The 21370-nt window shown below is 43.0% G+C and overlaps 1 protein-coding gene across 1 annotated transcript in view; it reads left to right on the top strand.

Moving 5' to 3' along the window:
• The window catches only part of LOC145068220 (GDSL esterase/lipase At1g28610-like), a 49761-nt gene extending 32315 nt beyond the window's left edge, over positions 1-17446 (top strand). The window contains exon 6 of the mRNA XM_079015188.1: positions 17142-17446. Within this exon, the coding sequence (XP_078871314.1) occupies positions 17142-17446 (305 nt within the window). The remainder of the gene's footprint in view (positions 1-17141) is intronic.
• Positions 17447-21370: the final 3924 nt, after the last annotated feature.

Genomic DNA, 21370 nt, shown 5'->3' with positions numbered 1-21370 from the left:
GCCTCATTCATCAAGCTTTATAGAGAGCAATGGAGGTTATGACCTTGAGTAGTGAGAATTGTTGATAATTCTTCATATATGGTCATATAGAGGTTGTTTATGCACCAAGTCTGGGGATTTACGTGGTGAATCAGTCTAGGAAGGCCAGATCTATGAATTGTTGGAATAGATCTGACCTTAGAAGCAAGTTTGAGTGATTGCATGGCATGGACTCGCCGAGTCCGATGAGCAGACTCGGCCAGTAGCTTGAAGATTGCCTTGGACCGGCCAGTGAGTGGTCCAGTCGAGTCATGGGTTGACTTAGCGAGTCAGGGCGAGTTAGAGAGGGTTGTCAAGTGGACTGAGTCGAGCTGGGACTCGCCGAGTCGTTCTTGAGACTCGGCGAGTTGAGTCGGGGTGGCCCCGCGATTCTGCTAGGTGAAACTCATCGAGTCAGGGGAGTACTCGACGTGTAGAAAGGGAATCCGAGAGAGTTGGTGAGAACGTCTAGACTCTCCGAGTTGCCTTGTGCACTCGCCGAGTCCGGTCAAAGTTGACCGTTGACCTGTGTTGACTTCTTAGGGATAGTCAAACTTAGAGATATAAAGTGTTAATAAGAGTCATGTGATGCTATAGGAGGATTAGAGCTCGGAGGATCGAGCACGAGGGATTTCCAGGATTCGTGAGATACCGAGATACGCAAGGTGAGTCTTCTCACTATACTTTACCTTGAGTAGGTAATCAGAGCTATGTGTTAGTGTATGTATGTTATGTGTATGCTATGTGTTGTACTGCATTATTTCTATGTGATTTATGTTGTGCATGATTCCAGAGTTGGAACCGGAAGGTTCCTAGAGTTAGAACCTGAGGGTTCACAGAGTTGGGTGTACGGACCCATAGAGTTATAGCCTCGAGTGGCTAATATGCGTTTTATGTGTGGTATTTTGGGGAACTCACTAAGCTTCGTGCTTACAGTGTTAGTGTTATTGTTTCAGGTACTAGCGATGACCGTGGGAAGGCGCCGACTTGATCTGTACACACGCAGGGGACTTTTGATATATTTATGAGATCATGGGATTTGTATGATACAGATTGGAATTTGAAACTTAATGTTTTTATGAAATTGAATGAGAAAATGTTTTTATGTTGCGAAAAATTATTTTGAAATTCACGGTGTTACAAGTTGGTATCAGAGCCTTGGTTTGAGGGATTTGAGTATACCTTCGGGCGTATTTGAACTCAAACTGAGGATTTGAGATGTATTTTCAAAAAGAGTAAAAGATTTTTGAAAAACGCAGAGCAAGAGATGTGTGTACGATCAGTCAGCGCCCGAACGGTGATTTCCCAAAATACCTTTATATTATGTGATATTGATATTGATATGATGTATTCGCATGCTAGAGTAGGCTAGGTATTGCTATTAGGACTAGAGTGGCCTGATTTGTGATGCCTTAGCCTAGGGAGAGGTGAGCTGCTATGAGATGCTTGAGAGTGAGTAGGTAGCAACGAGGGGCTTATGAGAGATCTATTAGAGAGTGGTCTACGCATGATAGAGTACTTGAGACTTGGGATCCGAAGAGGAGGACTTGGAGTGTATTCTGGTGCGGTGCGGACAGTAGTATTGGGCCCGTACTACTGGAAGCACCGTAGCGGTGTGCAGCCCAAGTAAGAAACTTTGGAGTGCCAAGAATCAAGGAGGGAAGAGTTGATGAGTGTGAGCATGCTCGAGTGGATTCTAATTTTTCATATGTTGTATTTCAGAGGTAGATCATGGTGAGGACACGTTTGATGCCCGAGAGCAGTGGTACCAGTGAGGAGGAGATCCGCCGGATCATTCAGGAGGAGGTGGCTGCGGCCATCAGGGCAGAGATACCGGAGATGTTTGGGTCTATAAAGACCACATTGATTGAGACGTTTGATGAGCGTTATGCCGCTCTTTCTGAGGCTGCTGCTGCAGTGGCTACCGCAGCGATTGCTGTTGCGAGGCCGCAGGGTGGGGATGCGTTGCTGTTCCGTGAGTTCAGCAACACAAAACCACCAGAGTTTGACGGTACTCAGGATCCGGTGGCAGCTATGAGGTGGATATCTGATATTGAGGGGTGTTTCTTCACTTGCTCGTCTCCTGAGCATTTGAAGGTCCGGTTCGCGCTGAACCAGCTTCGCTTGGGAGCGAAGGACTGGTGGAAGTTTGTGACGGCGCATTATACGCCTGCTGAGCTTTCTTCGGTGACCTGGGAGAGGTTCACCACCATGTTTCGGGATGAGTATGTTCCCCAGGTGGAGAGGGAGCGTTTAGCATAGGAATTTCTGACCCTCCAGCAGGGTACTGAGTCTGTTACAGCGATCACGAGGATGTTCCATGAGAGGGCGATGTTCTGCCCTGAGCACGTGTCCACTGAGCAGGCACGTATGAGCCGCTACTTGAGCATCTTGAGTTGGGATATTCGGGAGTTCGCTGCGAACTCCTCGTACCGGACATTTGCCGAGCTTCAGGAAAATGCCCGGAAGAGGGAGATTGAGCTTGAGACTCAGGCCAAGGAGGAGGCGGAGTCTCAGGGGAGGGATCGGTGACCGGCACAGTCGCAGCCGGCCGCCAAGCAGGACAAGCCTGCTGATCCCAGACCAGGGAGCCAGAAGGGCCGCACTTGCGGAAAGTGCGGCAAGGGTCATGACGGAGTTTGCCGAGCGGGGTCTTGCTACAAATGTAGCAAAGAGGGGCACATGGCCAAGGACTGCCCCAAGGGTTTTGCAGTGTGTTTTCACTGCAACCAGACCGGACACCGGAAGGCCGAGTGTCCGCAGTTGCGCGGAGCATCTCAGGGGTCTGCTCCTGCCGCCATCAGAGCTACAGAGAGTCGGCCTGTGAAGGCCGAGGCACCGAGAGCTCGAGGGAGAGCCTTCCAGCTGACTGCGGAGGAGGTCCGTGCTGCGCCCGATGTTGTGGCTGGTATGTTTCCTTTCATGTATTTATTTTTGATATTGAGATATTATGCTTATATCATATTATGCGTAGGTACCTTTCTTGTGAACTCTGTGCCTGCTTTAGTGTTATTTGACTCGGGTGCGAGTCGGTCTTTTGTATCTTTGGCCTTTAGTCAGCATATCAGTGTTAGTCGTGAGGCATTGAGTCGGCCTATGAGAGTTTCCATAGCTGATGATAGAGTGATTTGTGCCATGGAAGTTTTCCAGGGATGTGTGTTAGAGATTTTCGGGGTTGAGTTTCCGATTGATCTGATTCCTATTGCGATGGGTGATGTCTGTGTCATTGTGGGCATGGACTGGTTGAGCCGATTCGGCGCGATTATCGACTGTGAGCGTCAGCTGGTGACCATACGAGACCCTTGTGGGGGAGTTCTTTCAGTGTACGGCGAGGGTACACGTTCAGGATCAGCTTTTTGTTCGGCCGCTAGGGCGAGGCAGTGTCTACAGCAGGGCTGTAACGGTTTTGTGGCGTATGTGATGGATACGCGAGCGACTTCTGAGAGACCGAGTTCAGCTGAGGAGGTACCGGTGGTGCGTGAGTTTCCAGATGTTTTTCCCGAGGAGTTGCTGGGTGTGCCTCCTGTGAGGCAAGTGGAGTTTGGTATTGATTTGGTTCCGGGGACCGCGCCTATCGCTAAGGTGCCTTATTGTCTTGCACCTCCAGAGATGCAAGAGTTATCCTCGCAGCTTCAAGAGTTGCTGGGAAAGGGATTCATTTGGATGGTTCACCTATTCTGTTCGTCAAGAAGAAGGATGGTTCACACCGGATGTGCATTGACTACCGGGAGTTGAACAAGCTGACGGTCAAGAACCGTTACCCGTTGTCGAGGATCGACGATTTATTTGATCAGTTGTAGGGAGCATCTTGGTTCTCCAAGATCGATTTGAGGTCAGGATATCATCAGGTGAGAGTGCGGGATGAGGACGTCCAGAAGACAACATTCAGGATGCGATATGGGCATTATGAGTTTGTGGTGATGCCTTTTGGGCTCACCAATGCCCCGGCTGTGTTCATGGATCTCATGAACAGGGTATGCAGGCCGATGTTGGATCGGTCGGTGATTGTATTTATCGATGATATTCTGGTGTATTCGAGATCTAGAGAGCACCATGAGGAGCATTTGAGCGAGGTCCTTGGGGTATTGAGATCGGAGAAGCTTTATGCAAAGTTCTCCAAGTGTGATTTCTGGTTGCGGGAGGTCCAGTTCCTAGGACATCTCGTTAACCAGGAAAGGATTCTGGTCGATCCGGCCAAGGTTGAGGCGGTGATGAGTTGGGAGGTGCCGAAGTCACCATCTGAGATCAAGAGTTTCCTTGGGTTGGCAGGGTATTATCGGAAATTTATCAAGGATTTCTCCAAGATCGCAGTGCCGCTTACCAGATTGACCCGGAAGGGTGTTGCATTCTCATGGGGTCCCGAGCAACAGACCTCCTTTGAGACACTTCGCCAAAGGTTGTGCGAAGCCCCGGTATTAGCTCTCCCAGAAGGGATGGAGGATTTTGTAGTATATTGTGATGCATCGATTTTGGGGCTGGGTGTTGTGTTGATGCAGACGGGACATGTGATAGCATATGCATCGAGGCAGCTGAAGCCTCATGAGACGAGATATCCCACACATGATCTAGAGTTGGGGGCAGTAGTGTTCGCCCTCAAGATTTGGCGTCACTACTTATATGGGGTCCGGTGTACGATATACACGGACCATAAGAGTTTGAAGTACTTGATGGATCACCCCAACCTAAATATGCGACAGAGGAGGTGGTTAGATGTGGTCAAGGATTATGATTGTGAGATCCTGTACCACCCGGGCAAGGCCAATGTGGTGGCCGATGCGTTGAGCCACAGGGCGGAGAGCACTCCATTGCGAGATGTATGTTTGAGATTGACCATGATAGCTCCAGTATTGGATGCCATTCGTGGGGCACAGGCCGAGGTTGTGCAGCCAGAGATGCAGAAGAGGGAACGGGTCGTCGGTTTGGTTTCAGAATTCGTTACGGATGGTCGAGGGCTTATGACTTTTCAGGGTCGGATTTGGGTACCGTTCGTGGGTGGTACGCGCACTTCTTTGATGGAGGAGGCTCATCGGTCGAAATTTTCGATCCAGCCGGGGGCTACGAAGATGTATTTGGATTTGAGGAAAGAGTATTTGTGGCCCTGTATGAAGAGGGACGTCGCATGGTTTGTTGAGAGATGCTTGACCTGCCGCAGGGTTAACGCCGAGCACCAGAGACCGCATGGCAAGTTGCAGCCATTGGAGGTTCCCGAGTGGAAGTGGGAACATATCACTATGGATTTCATCACCAAATTGCCGAGGACTGCCAGAGGAGTTGATGCAATTTGGGTAATTGTGGATAGGTTGACGAAGAGCGCTCACTTCCTTGCCATCAGTGAGAGTTCTTCAGCGGAGAAGTTGGCGGAGATATATGTGAGGGAAGTGGTATCTCGGCATGGGGTGCCGATCTCGATTGTTTCGGACCGTGATGTGCGTTTCACTTCCAAATTCTGGAAGAAATTTCATGAGGAGTTGGGTACTAGATTGCATTTTAGTACCACGTATCATCCCCAGACAGACGGTCAGAGTGAGCGGACGATTCAGACGCTTGAGGACATGCTTCGAGCATGTGTGTTGGATTTCTGGGGTAGTTGGGATGCGTATTTACCCTTGGCAGAGTTTTCCTACAACAACAGCCATCATTCGAGCATTGGTATGCCACCCTTTGAGCTGTTGTATGGTAGGAGGTGTCGGACCCCCATTTGCTGGGGAGAGGTTGGGCAGAGAGTGATGGGCAGTACAGAGATCGTGCTTCAGATGACAGAGCAGATTCAGCAGGTCAGACAGAGGTTATTGACCGCCCAGAGCCGACAGAAGAGTTATGCAGACAGACGCCGGTCCGAGCTTGAGTTTCAGGTCGGCGACTTCGTTCTCCTGAAGGTCTCTCCTTGGAAAGGAGTGATTCGATTCAGGAAGAGGGGCAAGCTGGGGCCCTGATATATTTGGCCATTTCGTGTGATTGCGAGGGTAGGCCGGGTAGCCTATCGTTTGGAATTGCCAGCAGAGTTGGGGCAAATCCACGACACTTTTCATGTGTCGCAATTGAGGAAATGTATAGCCGATGAGTCGGCAGTGGTTCCATTAGAGGATATTCAGGTGGATGCGAGCCTGAATTATGCCGAGAGACCAGTAGCCATCAGAGATCGGAAGATCAAGGTTCTGAGGAACAAGGAGGTACCTCTGGTGTTGGTTCAGTGGCAACACCGGAAGGGATCAGAGATGACCTGGGAGCCGGAGCGCGACATGCGGGAGCAGCATCCGGAGCTATTTTCAGAGCGAGACTTCGAGGGCGAAGTCTAGTTCTAGTGGGGGAGAGTTGTAACAGCCCGGATTTCCAGGTATCTTTATTGTTTTGATTTTTGGTGTTTTGAGAGGGGACTCGGCGAGTTGGAGCTCAGACTCGCCGAGTAGGCTCGCGATTCTGGACGCGGGATTCGTCTGGACTCGGCGAGTCCATGTTGTTTAATGAAACCCTAATTTCTCGGGTTTGGGACCTATTTAAAGGGCCTTATGGCCGTCATTTGCACCCAACAGTCCATAGAGAGAAACCCTAGAGTGCTTTAGCGATTTGAGAGAGAAAGGAAGCATTTCTTGACATTTGTGTGTTGTTTAGCAAAGAAGAGGGAGGTTCTAGCCAAGAGGAGACAAAGGAGATTGCTATTCTGTGGATTTGAAGCTTAGCCCTTCAATTTAAAGGTATGATTTCGGCTCATCTCTTGTTTTGTGAAGTATAATTGATTTTAGGGTTTCTTGTGACCTTGTTGAGTTGATTGGATGGCCAAATAGTCCCTTGCTAGTGATGAGACTTTGGATATGGATCCATAGAGGTCCAGAGAGCCTCATTCATCAAGCTTTATAGAGAGCAATGGAGGTTATGACCTTGAGTAGTGATAATTGTTGATAATTCTTCATATATGGTCATAAAGAGGTTGTTTATGCACCAAGTCTGGGGCTTTACGTGGTGAATCAGTCTAGGATGGCCAGATCTATGAATTGTTGGAATAGATCTGACCTTAGAAACAAGTTTGAATGATTGCATGGCATGGACTCGCCGAGTCCGATGAGCAGACTCGTCGAGTAGCTTGAAGATTGCCTTGGACCGGCCAGTGAGTGGTCCAGTCGAGTCATGGGTTGACTCAGTGATTCAGGGCGAGTTAGAGAGGGTTGTCAAGTGGACTGAGTCGAGCTGGGACTCGCCGAGTCGTTCTTGAGACTCGGCGAGTTGAGTCGGGGTGCCCCGCGATACTGCCAGGTGAAACTCGTCGAGTCAGGGGGAGTACTCGACGTGTAGAAAGGGAATCCTAGAGAGTTGGTGAGAACGTCTAGACTCGCCGAGTTGCCTTGTGCACTCGCCGAGTCCGGTCAAAGTTGACCGTTGACCGTTGACCGTTGACCTGTGTTGACTTCTTAGGGATAGTCAACCTTAGAGATATAAAGTGTTAATTAGAGTCATGTGATGCTATAGGAGGATTAGAGCTCGGAGGATCGAGCACGAGGGATTTCCAGGATTCGTGAGATACCGAGATACGCGAGGTGAGTCTTCTCACTATACTTTACCTTGAGTAGGTAATCAGAGCTATGTGTTAGTGTATGTATGTTATGTGTATGCTATGTGTTGTACTGCATTATTTCTATGTGATTTATGCTGTGCATGATTCCAGAGTTGGAACCGGAAGGTTCCTAATTTTAGAACCTGAGGGTTCACAGAGTTGGGTGTACGGACCCATAGAGTTATAGCCTCGAGTGGCTAATATGCGTTTTATGTGTGGTGTTTTGGGGAACTCACTAAGCTTCATGCTTACAGTGTTAGTGTTGTTGTTTCTGGTACTAGCGATGACCGTGGGAAGGCGCCGGCTTGATCTGTACACACGCAGGGGACTTTTGATATATTTATGAGATCTTGGGATTTGTATGATACAAATTGGAATTTGAAACTTAATGTTTTTATGAAATTAAATGAGAAAATGTTTTTATATTGCGAAAAATTATTTTGAAATTCACGGTGTTACAATAAGGCTCCGCCACCCTTGATTTCTAGGTTCTTATCGATCCCTCTAAGGGATTCACCCGCCACGTTTTCAGGTTTCAAAACGTCGAGCTGAGCCTCCTTTATTTGCGTAGACAAGTGTAAATGGATAGTTAGAGTCAAAGATTTGACTCTACGACCAGTATATTCTTTCCGACTTAGGGCGTCGGCTACTACATTGGCTTTACCCACCGTCGTTGTCTCATGTTGAGCTCTTTCTGGTCGAAAATGTGTTGTAGACTCTTATGGTCTGTAAAGATCGTGCTTTTTGTACCGTACAGGTAATGTCGCCAGATCTTCAGAGCAAACACAACTGCTCCTAGTTGAAGATCGTGGGTTGTGTAGTTAACCTTATGTGTCTTCAGCTGTCTCGAGGCATAGGCGATGACTTTACCTCGCTGCATCAGAACACATCTATGTCCTTTATTGGATGCATCGCAATAGACAAAGAAGTCTCCTATCCCTTCGGGGAGGGATAGTATCGGGGCGGTGCACAAGGCTCGTTTGAGCGATTGGAACGCTCTTTCCTGTTTCTCTTCCCAGTCAAAGGCCACGCCTTTCTGGGTCAGGGTTGTAAGAGGTTTCGCTATGCTGGAGAAGTTCTGAATGAACCTGCGATACTAGCCACCGAGACCTAGAAATTGACGAATTTCGGTAGGTGTCTTCGGTGCTGACCAGTTCTCAATGGCTTTGATCTTGGAGGGGTTCACGTGTATTCCCTCTTCACTAACAACATGGCCCAAAAATTCGACTCGCCGAATCCAAAATTCGCACTTTGAGAACTTCACGTAGAGCTTCTCCGATCGCAATGTTTCTAAGATTTTATGGAGATGTTGACTATGTTCCTCCTTACTTCGAGAGTAGATGAGTATGCCATCAATGAAGATGATGACGAACTGATCCAAGTAAGGACGACACACCCTATTCATCAGATCCATGAATACTGCGGGCACGTTAGTTAATCCGAACGGCATCACTACAAACTCATAGTGCCCATAACGAGTTCGGAAGGCTGTCTTGGGAACATCCTCCTCTAACACTCGTAGTTGGTTATATCCGGATCGCAGATCTATCTTCAAGAAGTAGTTGGCTCCTTGAAGTTGATCAAATAAATCGTCAATGCGGGGCAAGGGATAACGATTTTTAATGGTAAGTTTTTTGAGTTCTCTATAGTCAATGCACATGCGAAACGATCCATCTTTCTTCTTGACGAACAAGACCGGTGCTCCCCAGGGTGAGAAGCTTGGTCGAATGAATCCTTTCTTGAGAAGTTCGTTAAGTTGACTGGAAAGTTCTTGCATTTCAGCTGGTGCCAGACGATAAGGAGATTTGGCTACTGGGGTAGCTCCTGGCACTAAGTCGATTCTAAACTCAACTTGGCGTTGTGGTGGTAAACCGGGAAGTTCTTCTAGGAAGATGTCGGGAAAGTCGCGTACTTCTGGGATGTTCTGGATGTCTTTCAGTTCTTGACTAGTATCAACGACGTGTGCGAGGAATGCATGATACTCCTTCCGCAAGCACTTCTGGGCTTGAATACAGGAAATGATGCGAAGACTCGTACTAGGTTTGTCACCGTAGATAATTTGAGTTTCGTTGTTAGGAAGGTTAAGACACACTGCTTTTTCAAAGCACATGATGTCGGCGCGAAGAAGACTCAACCAATCAATGCCGATGATAACGTCGAAACATTTAATTGGGACTGGCATGAGATCTATCTTGAAGGTATGGCCATCTAAAGTTAAGGTACAACCTACGTATATGCAGTTAGTACTCTCTGTTTTCCCGTTAGCCATTTCTACTATGAATGAACTATCTAATGCACATGGTTTTTGTTTAAGCAGGTGTGCAAATTTTTGACTTACAAAACTTTTCTCTGATCCCCTATCGAAAAGTATGCAAGCATATGAGTTATCGAGGAGAAACGTACCAGTAACTATTGTAGGATCAGCTACCACTTCCTCGTGGCCTAGGGCCATAACTCTTCCTACCCCTCCAGCCATTCCTTCTTTAGGGCAGTTCCTCTTGTAGTGATCACTTCACCATAACCGTAGCAAGCTTGGCCCATACCGGCGTTAGGAACTTTGGCGGCCTGAGTTGTTGGAGCCTTGCAATAACGAGCTATGTGTCCCTTCCTGTTGTAGTTAGAGCACTGCATCTCCTTGCAAGGTCCGTGGTGGTGGAAGCTGCATTTGTTGCACTTCGGAAGAGTTCCATCATAAGTTTTTGCTGGTAAGGGGTTCACAGGGACAGCGGGAGTCACTGTGGTAGCATTGATCGCCAGAAGTTGTTGTTCCTTGGAGGATCCTTGCGAAGCCCCTCTTTTCCTCTTATTCCACCCCTTCTTGTTGTTGTTGGCCTTTGGTGGTACAGATGCAGGGATTGTTGGGTTCTGAGGTTTCCGGTGATCGATGAGAGATTGTGCCAGTTCCTTGGCACTATCGAAGGTAATAGGCCTGGAAGCTATCACACTTGACTGGATCTGGGGCGACAGTCCCGAGATATATTTCTCTATCTTTTTGCTCTCAAGAGAAACCATATCAGGGCATAAGTTTGCCAGATCACAGAACCTATTTGTGTAGGTCGTGATGTCGGATCCAACCATTTGAAGACCCCAGAATTCTTGCTCGAGTTTTTGTATTTCACCTCGAGGACAGTATTCATTCACCAGCATGTCTTTAAACTTTTCCCAGCCGATGGAATACGCCACCACCAAAGTCAGATAGTTAACATGGCTGTTCCACCATGTTAGTGCTCTGTCAGAGAAGGTAAAAGCTGCAAACTTGACCTTGTTGCCCTCCTGGCAAGCACAGATGACGGATTCCATCTTTTCAATCCATTGTCTCAACACCATAACACCCCCAGTTCCATTGAAGTTGCGGGGTTTGGCATTCGTGAAGTCCTTGTAGATGCATCCCCGAGGATGTCCATGGCTTTCGCCGTGGTTCGAGGGTGGTGCACCTGTTCCTGATCCACTAGGGGCAGGAGCGTTGATTGCTGACACAACAGCTGCAACTGCTGCTGTGAAAGCTGCCTGGAACATGTTGGCATCGAAAGGATTAGGTGCTTGAAGAGGTTCAGGTGGTGGTGGAGGTGGTGGTATCAGTGTTTCGATGTTTGGGTTACACCTTGGATTCCTGCGTGGTGGCATCTTTAACTATAAGTTTTAAAGATGACGACATGGATAAGAATAAATGATTAATGAATGTGTCTCATGGACTAACTCCCCATAGTCCAACAACAGAATGAATAGAATGGTTAAATGAAGATGACAACATTTAGATAATGATTTCCATAAGATTAGATATCTGTCAATAATACTGGAATTACAGATGTAACAAGTTCGGGAAAATGGCCTAGAAGTAGGCCTCATCAACCAAGATGGAAAATTTTGACAGAATTAAGACTAGATCAAGACCTAACAGGTCTAAGATTTATACAGATAGGAAATTAGACCAACGTTTTACATAAACTAGGTTATATCCAAAAGATGAGTCGACGATATTCTATCGGCGACGAGAACTGCTAGCATGAGTCCTTGATCCCGACAGTAGACGTTCAATGTCCCTTATATGCCTGTCCGACCTTGCTTGCTGAGCTCGAAGTTCTCTAACTTCAGCTCGGGTTTCAGCAAGTTCCCTCTGCGGATTTGCATTGCGGACCAGAGTCCTTTCATGAGCAGACTCTAGTTGGCGAATGTGGACAGTGTTAACACCAGAGTTGGCGTCAACTTCCAAGACTTGATTGATAGTTTCCTGAGCCATTATCGTGTTCCAAGAAATCCTACGCACCATGATTGGTAGGACTCTATCAGCAGAACCTCCTTCAGTGAGGTTGTAGAAACTTCGGTCTCCATTGTAGGGAATGGGCTGACCCTGTTCATGACTCCATGTATTCAAGTTAGTGGCCCACAGAGGTGTGGGTCCTTGAAATATGGGAGGGGGGTTCAGGTTTGGGTTTTGAGCATTTAGGGGTAGGTTGTTGACTTCCGGCTCCGAGTCAAAACTATTAGAAAAACCTTCAGCATGGTGATCATCCAAAGGGATTGGGTGATCATCTTCTGGTTCTGCCTCTAGCCAACCAGCATTGCCTTGGTTTGGGAATTACGTGTCGCCATGATGAAATCCAACCATTTTAATCTACGTGAGAAAAGGGATATAAGACGTAGCTAAAATAGATGAACTAACTAAGATAATTACAGTAAGACCAAATACCCCTATGGTATTTCTTTATGGTTGTGTTGGTAAGTTTTTAGACTTGTTGCCATATCACAACCATTCTTGGGCATATGCTAATCACTCCTCGGACCAGCATAGTTGATCAGGATATGCCATTCCCAAGACTGACCATATATCCCCAGGCTTACTTGTGATATTCAACAATCGTAATACTTTTGTTCTTGTCATTGTGACACTGATTTTAGTATGAATGCAGGCACGTATACTTTGTTAAATATTTTATTATTTAAAAGTATAACTCTTAGACAGAGTGATTTAATCCCCATGTATTTATTGTTGGTATATCTTTTATGGGTTGATATACTTTATTCACTATAAACAATGCTCTGATACCAATCTGTCACACCCCAAAACCACGAACGTCGGAAACGTTCAGGGGTGGAGGACGTCATGTACAGTATCACAACAGTGTAATATAATAAACAAGCAACAACATCATCCATTGAATTATAAGTAAAGTTTTAATACACGTGTGTTCTTTATGTAATAACACACCAAAAATATACAATCAAAATAAAAGATGAGACTTGTCTGCTCCGTCTTCTCAAAACCTGGCCATCGTACCTATCTATTGTTGACCTGAGAATACAAGTTATTTTGAAAGAGAGTATCAGCTTTAAAGCTGGTGAATTCATAAGTAATTAAGTGTCATTGTCTTGCATATGAAAATCTGTTATGAAGGCCATGTAAACCTTTAAATGAAAATGTTGATGTAAGTAAGAAAACCGTAGAAAATCCCTTATTTTCTATAAGTATGAAATCTAGTCTTATACCAAGACCCAAATGTTTTGTTATGACAATGTAGTCTTCTAACAAGACCCGAATGTTTTGTAAGTAAAATGATAGTTTTTCCTTTCTATTGACTAGTACTATAAGTACTTAGTCTAACTCATCGTTTATGTGAAAGTATCACAAAATAAAGTAAACAGGAAAAATTACTAATGTAAGTGTTATCCCGAGGTACTAGGGCTAACACGACGTATGTAACTGTTATCCCGAGGTACTAGGGCTAACACAACATATATAACCTAATGAACATCCGAAGATTGTCCAAATGTCCTCTGTAGCAGCAGCAGGGCGGAGGAAGGGTTAGTCCCTGTAAAGGTACTCCTAGTATAAGTAATAACCGTAGACATCCGTAGATGTTCATCACCCACTGTTGCTAACAGCTGGGTTCCGGAATGGTTAGTCCCGTCCATATAGCCCGAGGTACTGGGGATAGGGTCCCGACTAGATATCCCGAGGTATTAGGGATATGCAGGAAGATTTACACAGAAGGTACTAATAAATCATCCTCACAATTCGAGATACAAGTATTCATGTTAATATACACAGGTAAGTGTATCTACGTAAAGGTACTCATGTAATGTGTTCGTGTAAGCGTGTTCATGTATCATGTAAGTATATGTAAACGTACTCATGTATCATGTACTCAAATGTAAATGTACTCATGTATCAGGTAATGTACTGGTATAGACTCATGAATGAACTGACTCCTGTGTGATTCCCTGTAATAGGAATTATGTTTGATATCTAAAAATTATCCCTATGATAATTTACTGAAAGGTAATTGGTTGTTCAAGTAGGTTTATACACGCTTACTACTCAAGGGTGTGGAAAACTAAATGAAAGGTGTAAACTATAACATCAATACATATATTAGAATATAAATGTATATGCATAGTTTAGTTCAAGAATGTAAAATGGTTTTGTAAGATATCTTATGGGTTTTGAACAATAATTAACAATGACTTGATGTCATTTTAATAAACATTTCAAAAGTAACACCTTTGATAATAAGGTATTTTTAAGATTTAAAACCATTTCATGCATCAAATTTTGTAGTATGTGAAATCTGTTAAATGACAAACACTATTATAAAATACATATCAATGATTTAATAACATGTTTGTTTCTACTTGTATTCCCCCCCCCCCCAATGTATTTTATAACATGTTTGTTTCTACTTGTATTCCCCCCCCCCTTTTAAAGCATTTAAAATCATTTAAAACATTGATTAAGGGGTATGAACTCACCTGTAGATGGTGATTCGGATGAACCGGACGGTGTAGGATTGTTAGGTGTCAAGTGAGGACTTGTACACACACTACGATCCTAATGAACATATAATCACACATATATGCATTCAATTAGTCTTAAATCACTAATTGATAATGTTAAGACATCCTAGACACAATAAACACTTTATATAAGTGTTTTAAGCCCTAAGGATTGCATCTAAGCTATTAAGGGACAAGGCACTTGTGTTTAGGGTTCCAAAGGACCCCATATATGAGTTTACTCCCCATATACCATCACACATGGAGTTTACGGTTGTAAACTCTTGAGTTTACGGTCGTAAACTCCCAACCATGGGGGTATTGTGTGTTTTGAAGTCCCAAATGATTCCTAAAATTATTCCAACTTGGTGGTTAAGTCCTTGGAAGGGTTTAAGGCCTAGAAACACTCCCTAGAGGAGTTTACGGCCCCAAGGCCATTTCCTTTGGAGTTTACGGCCGTAAACTACCTTGGAATGGTGTTTTTGTTGTTTACAAGTCTCTTGCATATGAAGGATAGGTTCTAGACTTTTACCTAAAGCATATGAAGGCATTTGGCACACTTTGGTGCCCTTCAATCATGTTTACGGCCCAAGAACCATGTCTAGGTAAAAGCCTAAGGCCTTAGGTGCCTTGAAAGCACCATTTTGAGTATCATTGTGGAGTTTACGGCCTAAGAAACTCTTGGGCCGTGAACTCCCAAACTTGGGTGGTTCTTGCTTGATTTCATGTCCCTAACACACTCCTATACAAGTCCAAGGCAGTTGTATATCACGGGGGACAGTGTAGGCTTCGTTTCGGGAGTTTACCGCCCAAGAACACCTTGGGGAGTAAACTCTTAAATTTAGTGATTTAGCCTTCTAAATCATGTTATAACTACATATAAAGCTTTCTAACACTACTAGAAAGAGTTACTCACGTTTTGGTATAAAAACCCGAAGATCCGTGAGAGAGAAAATGGCTTTTCTCTAGTTGGAAATGTGAATAATGAATGAATTTGGTTCAGAATTCTATTTATAGTCCTGAGATATTTTTGGCAGAAAATATTTTTATTCCTGAAATGACCTCTAATATAATAGAGTGATGGAATAATAGAGTTGCACTAAACCCTAGTGCATCCACTCTCCTGATATCTTCTGAAGTGTAAACCCTGAATTACTCAAACTTACACGAAAAAGTCTGAAAATTAGTTGTGACTGCTATAACTTCGATTGAAGTGATATAGTTTGTACAGAATGGAAATTTCGGGTTGTCGTAAAATGTGATTAGGAAGTGGGATCCATCTCCCTAATAAATCATCTATTTGAATCCATCACAACTAAATCCTTATATGTTAACCAATAACTAAAATTATTAAAATAATTAGTACTGAAATCTACCTTATCAATATGTCAACATGATGATCGGGAAATGATCTTATAGATCTGTTTCATGGAAGTGGATTATGCATCCGAGAATTCTAAAGAAAAAACTCAAGAAAGAAAGACTTTGTCTTACTTAATTTAACTCTATAGCGACATTCTTGTAAAGCCCTTCCTCCCATCTTCAGATCTACCAAAACAATATTTTCTATGAATTTATCAAAGTAGCATACACCAGCCGGGCAATACAATTAGCATTTCCTTTCATTGACTTTTCTAACGTCTATAAATCGTTGAATATTATCCATCAACCTTCTTTGTTACTCTCAATCAGCCTATTAATTTCTCCCCATAATAATTTTTTATCAGATCAAGCTTGTGGAGCATATACATGGATGAGCTAATTATCCATTTTGATGTACCCATATGCTTTTTATTGCTAGGAAGAATTCTTTCTTTATACCAATGACTTTGTGGAATAACAGAAGGTTTAAATTGAAAATAGACCACCTAGTTTCCAGTTTAGAATTACAAGGTAAAATTGCATGTTATGTCTCCCCAAATAGATCTATAATGCTTAATTCAACCTTTGATGTGATAAGTTCCTGAACCCCCATGAATTGTACCCTATTTTCTCTACATAACTCAGTTATCCAATTTATTTTGGATGCATAGCCCACTCCTAGTTCCAATAAAAAGGGTATTCAGAGGTGAATGTTTAGCACAACTCCTTTTTCACAATTTCTAATATATCATTTTCATTACTACACATAGTGAAATGTTCTTGAGTACCAATTTCAATTATTCTTCTAACTTCTACATCTGCGTCATAAATTGAGATTTTGCAATTAGCCTTAGATGGGACTATCAAGTTTTCTATGTCATTGGCCTTATTTATTTTGTTGATTTGAACGATCTTTGAGTCACTTAGAGAGTCAGACCATATCTCTATGGACCTAGAAACAACAATAATTCATCACGTTTTCCATTCTTCTTCTTTTATCTCCTATCCTTGTTTAATGTTAATTCACTAGGTTTTTTTCTTTTTCTTCTCTTTGTACCCCTATTCTTTTTTGTTTTTTATTTATCTGTTTTTCAATAAAACGTAGGTCACCATACAAGATATATGAAAGGGTTGCCATCTTTAGACTTGTACTGGATTTCTTAGCTCAACTTCGTTTAATTTTTCATGAATGATCTGAGTTAGTTGAATAGGGATTTTGATTACTACTTCCATATCCTAAACTTGTACATAATATGTTATAAACTCAAATCACTTTCTTTTTCATCAATGGGAGCCTAGTGGTTGAGGTCCAAAATTCCAAAAAGGAGATCTGATGTTTAAATATTGCAACAACCAAAATATTGCTAGTGCTACACGATTACCTTATTATTTGTTAATTTAGGATCTTGATTTTCTTCTTCTGATGGAATTAAAAATATTGTAGGGTTCACAAAAATGGTTTTGAAGTCGTGTTGTGGAGGAGGACGTCCATATAATTACAATCCCTTGGCACAATGTGGATATGCATTTGCGACTACGTGTGATGATCCCAATATGTACGCTTATTGGGATGGAATACACTTTACAGAAGCAACATACCTAATAATCTTCAAGAGTTTATTTCAGGGCCCATATACTACACCCCAATTTAATTTGTTGTGTCCTTCATCAACATTAAAAGTTAGAGTTGGGTTATCGGGTTCACAAATGCAACACAAATGCAACAGAGACCTATTAGAACTGGAGTAGAAAAGAGAGATGTGCATTTGCTAGAAAAAAAATGTAATGTATAGTTAAAATAAAAACTGGAAACATGTCATCCACAGTCTACAATTAGTGGAAATGTGAAGGGGTGCAGTGTATTATAAGGAATAAATCGTTATCGAGTTCAATGGTAATAGCATCATTCATTGAGAAATAATAAATTTTTTTAAGGGAACGTTTGGATTGTTAGATTATTTTTGTGGGGTATGGAATCTGTCAAACCATTAGGAGTTAGATGGATTTAAACTTACAAAGACTGAGATGGTATTGTGTGTTTGTATAATATTTTGAACATAATTAAAATTTATTATGTTTACAGTATCGTTTGGTTTGCCAAAGATTTTGAATGTATTTATGCTATAGTTCTAAAGTGCTCGTCATGATGCGTCATCGCTACAAGGCTTATACTTGAAGAGAGGCATTGAAAACATGTCACGTTAATTTATTTATGTATATAAAACGAATCATAGTAAAATGTGTGTGTGTGTTTGTAGATATATATATATATACATATATATATATATATATATATATATATATATATATATATATATATATATATATAAACTACTGCTTTTAGTCATGTCTTAATAGCAGTCGTGACTGGCCACGACTAATAAGCTTGAGGGTTCACATTTCCATCATGACACGCCTCGCGTTAATTAGAATCTTTATTTATGTTAGACATAAGTAATCTTTAACTTTTTTGAAAAAAAAAATAATAGATATTATTTATATAACCTATAAAATATATTTCAAATTTGTTGTGGAGAACATAAATGATCAGGAAAAAGCTTTCGTGGACAAGTGGCAGTGTTGGGATACATATTTGTATAAATTTGAGGATGAAAAATATATACATTATAGTTATAGTTTATCTGCTCATTGTAGATAATCATTATTGCCTAAGTGTAAATAATATAACTTAGACAAACTGATTTATCAGAGTTTATTTATATGGTTAATCTGAACATGCTGATGGAAGTTCATTTTTCGAAGATTGAAGTTCATCCCCTGATGACGAAATGACACTGAGGAGACTATCAACACCAAAGGCACTGAAAGTTATCAACACTAAGAGCATTAGTCACTATAGATTGATGAATGTGTCCATAGGTTGAAGTACTTACACTGATGACACAATGATTATATGATACGCTGATACTCTACAGACTGATGCACTACGATGGTCACACACTATTTGCTGAAGTTGAAGATGCATGAGGTGTAGCTGAAGCTGATCAGTGGATGGCTCCCCGACAATGATGTTGATGCCGTGATTAGCGTGACTTCGATACGCTGATGCTCTGATCAACGTATGACGTGTTGATGTCCAAATATGGAGTATAGAAAATTTACTTACTGAAGAAGCATTTTGAGGATCTAATCTGATCCATTCCTTAAGTACCATATTTGCATTTATCATTGAAGATTCAATCCTATCAAATCAAGGATTTGATATTAGAGAAGTGTAACGCCTCGATATCACGTTATGCATTTATTCTTTTATATTTTTATTTTATTTATTTATTTTTTAGTAATTAAAATATATAAAATAAAATAAATTAATAAATAATTAAAAATATTAGTAAATTGGTTAGAGAATTAATTATTTAAGTGGGAGGGTCCTCTTTGCCAAAACCTAAAACTAGTAATGCTAACATCTTTGCCTTTTGGGCTAATATTGTCGTTATGAGGACTTGAAGGGCTATTTTTGCTATTTTCGAATTTCTTGCATGGCAGCCCACACCTACGAGATTCTTCCCTCTATGCAGCCCAATAAAACCTCTATAGGATCGGCCCTCTCCCCAAGCCTTGAGCTCCACATAATAAACCTAATCTAAGTGTGTGAGTGTGGTTACGGCTACAAGATCAAAAGAGAGAGAGAGAGAGAGAGAGAGAGAGAGAGAGACGAGAAGGGAGTGATGGGAAAGAGGAGGCATAGATTGATGTGGTGCTCATACCTGTAAAGGGAGTGTTGCAGGGGCTTGGCTGGAATCGGTTTCTCCTTAAGTAAGTCATAGAGGTACTCCTTTCTTCCTCCTCCCTTTCTTATGGTTCAACCGTGCACTCTCCACCATAAATCACCATGATTGGCTTGCCTTTACTTTCCTTGCCGACAACCACTACCACAATTCTAGGTGGCAGTGGGTGGTGTCCATAATTGACCCCTTTGACACCTTGAATCATTCTTGAAGGTTAAGACGAACTGCTTTTTTGAAGCACATAATGTCAGCACGAAGAAGACTCAACCAATCCATACCGATGATAACATCGAAACATTTAATTGGGACTAGCATGAGATCTATCTTGAAAGTATGGCCATCTAAAGTTAAGGTACAACCTACGTATTTGCAGTTTGTACTCTCTGTTTTCCCGTTTGCCATTTCTACCGTGAATGAATTATCTAATGCACATGGTTTTTGTTTTAGCAGGTGTGCAAATTTGTGACTTACAAAACGTTTCTCTGCTCCACTATCGAAAAGTATGCAAGCATATGAGTTATCGAGGAGAAACGTACCATTAACTATCGTAGGATCAACTACCGCTTCCTCGTGGCCTAGGGCCATAAATCTTCCTACTCCTCCAGCCATCCCTGCCTTAGGGCAGTTCCTCTTGTAGTGGCCCACTTCGCCACAACCGTAGCAAGCTTGGCCCATACCGGCGTTAGGAACCTGGGCGGCTTGAGCTGTTGGAGTCTTACAGAAACAGACTGTGTGTCCCTTCCTGTTGCAGTTAGAGCACTGCATCTCCTTGCAAGGTATGTGGTGGTGGAAGTTGCACTTGGTGCACTTCGGGAGAGTTCGAGCATATGTTTTTGCTGGTAAGGGGTTCGCAGGGACAATGGGAGTAATTGTGGCAGCATTGATCGCCACAAGTTGTTGTTTCTTGGAGGATCCTTGCAAACCCCTCTTTTCCTCTTATTCCACCCCTTTCTGTTGTGGTCGGGGTTGGACTTTTGTGGTACGGGTATAAGGATTGATGGGTTTTGAGGTTTCCTGTGGTCTATGAGAGATTGTGCTAGCTCTTTGGCGCTATCGAAAGTAATAGGCCTGGAAGCTATCACACTTGACTGGATCTGGGGCGACAGTCCCTAGATATATCTCTCTATCTTTTTGCTCTGGAGAGCAACAATGTCAGGGCATAAGTTTGCCAGATCACAGAACCTATTTGTGTATGTCGTGATGTCGGATCAAACCATTTGTAGACCCCAGAATTCCTGCTCGAGTTTTTGTACTTCGCCTCGAGGACAGTACTCTTTCATCAGCATGTCCTTTAACTTTTCCCAGCTGATGGAATACGCCACCACCAAAGTCTGATAGTTAACATGGCTGTTCCACCATGTTGGTGCTCTGGCAGAGAAGGTACAAGCTACAAACTTGAGCTTGTTGCCCTCCTGGCAAACACAGATTTCAAAGACGGATTCCATCTTTTCAATCCATTGTCTCAACACCATAACACCCCCAGTTCCATTGAAGCTGCGGGATTTGGCGTTCGTGAAGTCCTTGTAGGTGCATTCCCGAGGGTGTTCATGGCTTTCGCCGTGGTTCGAGGGAGGTGCACATGTTCCTGATCCACTAGGGGCAGGAGCGTTAATTGTTGACACAGCAGCTGCAACTGCTGCTGTGAAAGTTGCCTGGAACATGTTGGCATCAAAAGGATTTGGTGGTTGAAGAGGTTCAGGTGGTGGTGGAGGTGGTGGTATCGGTGTTTCGTTGTTTGGGTTACGCCTTGGATTCCTGCGTGGCGGCATCTTTAACTATACGTTTAAAAGATGACGACATGGATAAGAGTAAATGATTAATGAATGTGCCTCATGGACTAAATCCCCATAGCCCAACAACAGAAGGAATAGTATGACTAAATGAAGAAGATAGCATTTGGATAATAATTTCCATAAGATTAGAT

Source organism: Lactuca serriola, chromosome 8 (assembly GCF_051521515.1).
Source record: "Lactuca serriola cultivar US96UC23 chromosome 8, Lser_US96UC23_V15, whole genome shotgun sequence".
In the NCBI taxonomy this organism is placed as follows: Eukaryota; Viridiplantae; Streptophyta; class Magnoliopsida; order Asterales; family Asteraceae; genus Lactuca; species Lactuca serriola.
The sequence above is the reverse complement of the archived record's forward strand: the minus strand, read 5'-3'. Positions and strand labels throughout refer to the sequence as shown.